The sequence below is a fragment of the Echinops telfairi genome, unplaced genomic scaffold (genome assembly GCF_000313985.2).
Source record: "Echinops telfairi isolate 266 unplaced genomic scaffold, ASM31398v2 ScPeMD7_25;HRSCAF=90, whole genome shotgun sequence".
NCBI lineage: Eukaryota > Metazoa > Chordata > Mammalia > Afrosoricida > Tenrecidae > Echinops > Echinops telfairi.
This window is the reverse complement of record NW_022103922.1, coordinates 31,955,900-31,962,761: the sequence shown is the minus strand read 5'-3', so window position 1 is coordinate 31,962,761 and position 6,862 is coordinate 31,955,900. Positions and strand designations below refer to the sequence as shown.

Here is a 6,862-nt window from a genome sequence, read left to right as displayed (position 1 = left end):
AAAATAAAATAAACCCTGTCAAATGAACACTCCAAATTAAAATGCACACATTAAACCTATTGTCAGAAAAGTATGGTAAATGATACAAAAACATACAGAGTTTATTACTAAAGAGTTGTTACCTGATTTCCATTTGTATTCCCAAATTAAGTAGCTAAATAATTATTTATTTTCTCCACTTAAAGCTGGTTTCCAATAAAAATGTGCTGTTATACGAAAAACTGTCACTATGAAAATCAACTGGCATAACAAAATCCACAAAGACGATGCTCTGCAGCCTTCTTGGTGAGTACTAACTGGGGTCTTAAAGCTCCTGAGTGCAACATCTGTGGTGCAACTATTGGTCTCTCCCAGTATGGAGGAAAGAATAATGAAAATCAAAGGAATATGGAAACAATTAGTTCGATGGACTAACCATGCAAACACCAGCTCTACATCCCTGGAGCAGAAGAACTAGATGGTGTTTAGCTATACTGCCAACTGCTCTAAAAAGGATCACTTAGAAGGTCTCGGATAGAGAGAGAGCAAAACAGAACAGAACTCAAAATCTTACAAGAGATCAGGCTGACTGACCAGAGACTAGTGGGATCCCCAAAGACTATGACCCTTAGTCACTCTTCAGGTCTGGAAATGGGGATGAGTTCATGTTAGTATAATCAACCATTTAAGATCAAAATGGGTTTTTTTGTTTTTCCTATTGTTAGACTCACTTGGAAATATAGTAAACTCTTGCCAGAAGAAAATTCAATCTTTCCAATTTTGAGAATTCACAAACTACCTCTAAAACTGCACTCCATGTAACTTGGCTGACATTTGAGTTTGAATTTCACCCATGGACGTGAATCACTCCTCTGAGTGAATGTAGGTAAGGTATAACCATCCACCAGAAGCGAATGAGGTACTGCCTGTTCCCTCCCCCTCCGAACTACAGACTAAAATAGTAATGCTCCTTAGTTACAAGAAGATGCTAGGATTACATTAACTGTAGATTCCATTATTACTAATAAGGAAAGTAATGAGACGGAAGATGCAAACCCTGCCTTGGACCAAGACCACGAAGATGAGACAGCACAGGACAAGCAAGCACTCCGACATACCATAAAGTTTCCATGGAGTTCATAAAGGAGAGCTAGGGATAGGCTGACAGAGCGCTGGTGGTGTAGTGGTTACATGTGGAGCTGCCATCGAGAGGTTTGCAGTTCAAAACCACCAGCCCCTCCTTAGGAGAAAGATGGGGCTTTCTACTTCTAAAAACAGTTAAAGTCTCAGAACTCACAGAGATAGTTATACCTTGTCCGATAGGGTCACTATGAGTCAGCATCAACTCGATGGCAGGGAAGGATAGACTGAACCCTGGTGGCATAGTGGGTTACTTGTTGAATTGCTAACAGCAAGGTCAAAGACGGGGCTTTCTACTCGCCAAAAAAGTTATAGTCTCAGAAACCCACAAGGGAAGTTCTACCCTGTCTTATAGGCTCTCACTATGAGTCAGAATGAACTCCATGGAAGTAAGTTTGATTTGAGAGATAAACCAGAAGATAACAGAAAAAAGATAGGGAAGTGGAGGTAGCTGAAAACTAAATCTAGCATTCATATCTAATTTTGCTGTTCCCATGTATTTAATGATCGCATTTAATGGTCTATTAACATTTTCCCGTTATTTTTTTTTTTATTTCATGAGAGACATTCTATACTGTGCAAGGATTCCCAAAGAACAAGGAACATCCCCTTCACAAATGTCCACGGCGTACTGCCACATCTAGACACCCTTGCACAGGATTTGCAGTACATTTAAAGTATGGTGAATATTTTCTATTTCTCTAGTGATTTTTGCAAAGGATCAAGCATTCAGCTCCTTAGAATGATTCCTAAAGTCAAGTAATCCCTAAAAATTGTAAACAGGTTTAGTATACAACAAAGACAATCAAATGCTGCCAAGCTTTTCGTAACAAAACTTGAGAGAGACAAGCTTAATGGTAAAAGGAAGCCACACAAATCCAGAGGTGGACAGGGATTACAAACACACACACACAAACCACAAACAAGAAAACCAACCTCTTCCAAACAGTGTCCATATTAGCCCTTCCATGGTTCACCATTATTCTTAATATAGCCAAATGGTAGACAGCATAAAGCCTTTCTGAAAACATCTTAGGTGTCCTAACAACTTCGACAGTGTCTCATTATGTATCAAATACTGTCCACACAAGAAAGGGTGCTCCTGGTCTACCACACTGTTAACATTTAGTAAAATGTACAGCTCATTCATAAATCTGATGGGGGTCTGAGTTTTGGAAAATGTATGTAGCCCGAGTAAAAGGCATTTTACCGGAGTAAAAAGCTGGCTTTAAAGCCCTGTGGCTTTTTAAGTCCAAGGTGAGGAAAGCAACTCCTGAGAAGCAACCAGAGACAGTCCTGAAGCTACTCAAGCCAACTACTGGAACCAATATGAGATGAAATGTAACATTACAGATAGACTGATGAGTTTATTACAATAGCACGCATGACAGTAGATACAAAAAGCACAACCCATAAAAAGAAAAGATTGGAAAATTTCGTTCATTAAATTATGAACTTTCCTCACCTAAAAACTAAGATGAGATGAAGACTAGCCACTAAATGGGAGAGGATAGTTGCAACCCATAAAAAATAATTAGTATCCAGAATATATTTTAAACTCTTAAAAAAAATCAGAAAAAGGGAAATAACCCAGGATAAACACAGACCAAGAACTTGAATACAGACTTTACAGAAGTAACACAAATGGTTCAAAATGTAAAAAAGAAACTCAACTTGGGGCAAAGCTAATAACAGAATACCAAAGACACCATTTCAAGCACATCAGATTGGGAAACAATTCAAAGGGAAGGAAGTAAATCAACCAAAACAAAACCCTACTGGCTCTTGACTCAGTGACCACAAGACTCGCAATTACTGCGAGCCAATCAGTGACTCACACATGGGAAGTGCTGCAAGTATTAAGCAACTGGCAATGAGCAATACTGACTTCTGAAAACATATGTGGATGACTGGCAACTATAAGGCTGGGCCATTAATGAACTGGGTCCAATCTGACTCAGCAATACAAAACGGTTCTTATCCAGTCTATCAGGTTTTTGTGTGTGAGTATAGTACAAAACTCGATATTCATTTCCTCCTAGAATACTGATGACATCATAAGTGACTAAAACTTAATGAGCTATGTCATTCCAATTACAGTACTAACTCAGTAAGAACAAATAATTTCAAATGTCATTTTTTTAAAACTAGAGTTTATCCTGTACTTTATTTTCCTTCTCCCCACCACTTAGCTAATTCCTTGTTTGTTCATTTTTCTTAACCACTGTACTTTCCAAACTTTATTTTACAGAAATTGGAATGCTCTTGTGACCAACAAAGAGGAGCAAAATACAGTCTACACATTGAGACTCCACCTCTCCAGACTTTACCACAGCTATAACCTTAATTAAGCTAGTCATCCTTTCATTTTCCTAAAGATAAAAAACAGAAACCACATGCATACCACAACCTACCTACTTAGTCACATCGTGAGGATTAATGTCCAATGCTGAGCATTGCCTGGCTCATTCGAACAGGCCCAGTGTCAGTGCCTTTCTTTGAAATCTTGCTACTCTCACAGAACTCTTTTTCAACCTGAATTTATTAACCCTCGATTCTCAGGAAATTATGTATTGAATGCCCTTGTTGATAGGTGCCATCAAGTTGGTTCCCACATGTAAGGACCCTCCCTACAGCTCAGCAAACACTGCCGGGTCCTCCACCGGCCTCACAATCATTGCAGCCACTGTCGTTCCGCCTCACTGAGGCCCTTTCTCCATTTCACTGACCTCCTACATTACAAGCATGATGTCCTACTTCAGGGATAGGTTCCTCCTGATGACACGCTGAAAGTATGTGAATTGTAGTCTCGCCATCCTCAATTCTAAGGAGCATACTGGCTGTACTTCTTCCAGGTCAGATTTGTTCATTCTTCTGGCAGTCCATGGTTTATTTAATATTATTTGCCAACATCGGAATTCAAATGCATCAATCAATTCTTCTCCAAGCTTCCTTATTCACTGTCCAGCTTTCACACACATAGGAGGTGATTGGAAATACCATGACTTGGGGCAGGTGCAACTTTACAGGAAACAGTATGCTATAGGTTACAAGATGTTACTTCTTTCCTCTTAAAGTAAAGGATCTTTCCCACAAGCAATTATAGATTCTGGAAAAGAGGAAAGATTTTCACTTGTCTGGGATGGTATACAAGCAGGGATTTCCCATACTGTGTGAGAAACTAAACCCAGGTAATTTCTAAGGTTCTTTTCAACTCAAGGTTTTCTTAAAGTATTTCATATTCCCTTTTGCATTTTTTAAAAAGATGGTCTACAAAGATCTGATTAATGTAAATTGATAATGCTCTCTTTTTTTTTTTGCAGGGTGGGGGGTGAAGGGTAGAGGGACCACAGGGTTAATGTGTGAGGAAGGGGGGGAAGCTTACCTTTAAAATGATCTATATTTGCAGGGAGGAGACGAGCCAGTCAGGGGGCGATGTAACAACGATGAAAAATACAACTTTCCTCTAGTTCCTAAATGCTTCCTCCCCGCTCCCACTATCATGATATGAATTCTACCTTGCAAGTCTGGCTAGACCAGAGGATGTACACTGGTACACATAGCAACTGGAAATACAAGGAATCCAGGGAAGATGATCCCTACAGGACCAGTGGTTTGAGTGGTGATACTGGGAGGGTAGAGGGAGAGTGGGTAGGAAAGAGGGAACTGATTACAAGGAACTATATGTGACCTCCTCCCTGAGGGACGGACAACAGAAAAGTGCGTGAAGGGAGACGTCGGACAGGGCAAGATATAACAAAATAACAATTTATAAATTATCAAGGGCTCATGAGGGAGGGGGGAGCGGGGAGGGAGGGGAAAAATGAGGACCTAATGCCAGGGGCTTAAGTGGAGAGGAAATGTTTTGAGAATGATGAGAACAATGAATGTACAAATACGTTTTACACAATTGATGTATTTATGGATTGTGATAAGAGTTGTATGAACCCCTAATAAAATGATTAAAAAAACATGATCTATATTTGAAAAATCCCAACATAGTCAATAATTAGACAATAGGAAAAATAGAATTTTAATCACTAAAAGAAATTGGGGGGGTTTGCTTTAATTACCTCATCATAATCAAGAGACAATGAAACAAATGCACAAAAAACAGGTGACATTTCCCAAAGAAAGTTGAACCACTGATGAGAATTATCTACAGACCTAGCATTATCTTGCAATACTGTTACTGTCATCTTTAAAATTAAAAGAAAACATAACATGTTTCAGATATACATAGAATGTTATAAGGAATGAGTCTTAAATACTAAATGAAAAGAAATTGTATTCCTATATTCACCTAATTTTCTTCCCGTGCCTTTATTTGTAAAATAACATTCCCACAGCCACGCCCATGCCCCCCAGTCCCCACCCCCAGGCCACAGCAGGTTAATAAGTGATTTGCCAACATGCTTGCTGTGTGGTGATTGAGACACTCACTAAAAACTAAACAAAGGGAAAATGTTAATTTTTCCATTTCCATCAATATAATGGAACACACATTATTAAGGTAGCACACAGTAGGCATTGAATAAGCAGCAAAATGAATGAGGGAATAAGGGTAAAAATTTTTATTTATAAAAACTCCACTAAAAGAAAGTAAGTTAATCAGACAATACTAATCTTTCAGACTTTGGACATTTCACATTCTTTGATATAAGATAACACAGAAACTTCCAAGTTGAACTAAGTTAGGAAGTGAATCAGAAAGAACTTTCTCTCACTACAGGATAAGTGCCCTGTTTTTCCTACTATCAAATTTGACGAAATTTAAAAGGAAACATCTATTTTATCTACTTAAATTCTCAAATAGCCATAAAAGAGCTGAGGAAAAAGACAAAGCACTAGAAAGTGGGGTTAGAACAAAATAGATTTTAATAGTAAACTACTAATCCAGTTATGCTAAATATCCCAGGGTGTCTGAAAAGACTCTTAACTTTTTATTTGCTTAACATGTAATGTATTTTTATGCCGAGCCACATACTTTCAAGAGGCTAGTGTGGGAGCAAACGACAGGCGGCAACAACACAAAGGTCAAAGATCAAATAAATGAAATGTAATTTGACATCCCACAGGAAGGACGGGAAGCTATTTTCAAGGCCCCGGTGAACCATACAAGTTTAAGTCTCCACCCCAAAAACAAACCAAAAAGGCAAGATAAATATATACCTGGAGAAGACCAGAGAGTGTCCAAAAATACTCATTCGGATCCGGTCTCTTCCCTTTTTCCCATTTCTCATGGCTTCGGAGAGCAAGAAAGCAGTTTCTCACGACCCCAACTCAACCTCAACTTCCCGTCCTCGTCTTTACGAATATCTGGGTCCCCCTCCCCGACACCTTACCACTTAGTTCCCACGGAGCTCACACCCTGCTGAACCAGACTGGGTCTACTGCACCTAGCTTCTAGTGGGGTACTGGTCCCCTTAATTCGAACTCATGTTGCGCATCCCATCTGCCCTCCGCCCCTTCAACTCTGATCTCCTCACTCCGACTCTTCTCCCAGAATCCACCCCAGGCCACACACCTCAGGGCTCCTTCCTTCTACACCCAGTTCTTTTCACCCCATTACGGTCTCCCTCTAATTTCCTCCCTTATCCGTCATCCAATGCTGGGGCCCCCTCCCCAACTCCGCCCCCTTCCCTCCCCCAGAACCCAGACAGGCCCCCTCACCTGAACGCCGCTACCACACCGTCCCAGAAGCCGAAGGGTGCCGGTGCCGACGGGTCGCCCAGGCCTTCTC

General features: G+C 40.1%; 1 protein-coding gene across 2 annotated transcripts in view; it reads right to left on the bottom strand.

Annotated features, from left to right (window-relative positions):
- The window catches only part of UBAP1 (ubiquitin associated protein 1), a 59,953-nt gene extending 53,326 nt beyond the window's left edge, over positions 1 to 6,627 (bottom strand). Inside the window, exon 1 of one of the 2 annotated variants that reach the window (XM_045289246.1) lies at positions 6,292 to 6,627. Coding sequence is in view for 1 of the 2 variants with exons in the window: in XM_045289244.1 (XP_045145179.1) it covers positions 3,849 to 3,954 (106 nt within the window). In the remaining variant the exon portion in view is untranslated. Of the gene's footprint in view, positions 1 to 3,848; positions 3,990 to 6,291 lie in introns of those variants that run through there. The other variant, XM_045289244.1, reaches the window with a different exon arrangement.
- Between the last annotated feature and the right edge of the window lie 235 nt (positions 6,628 to 6,862).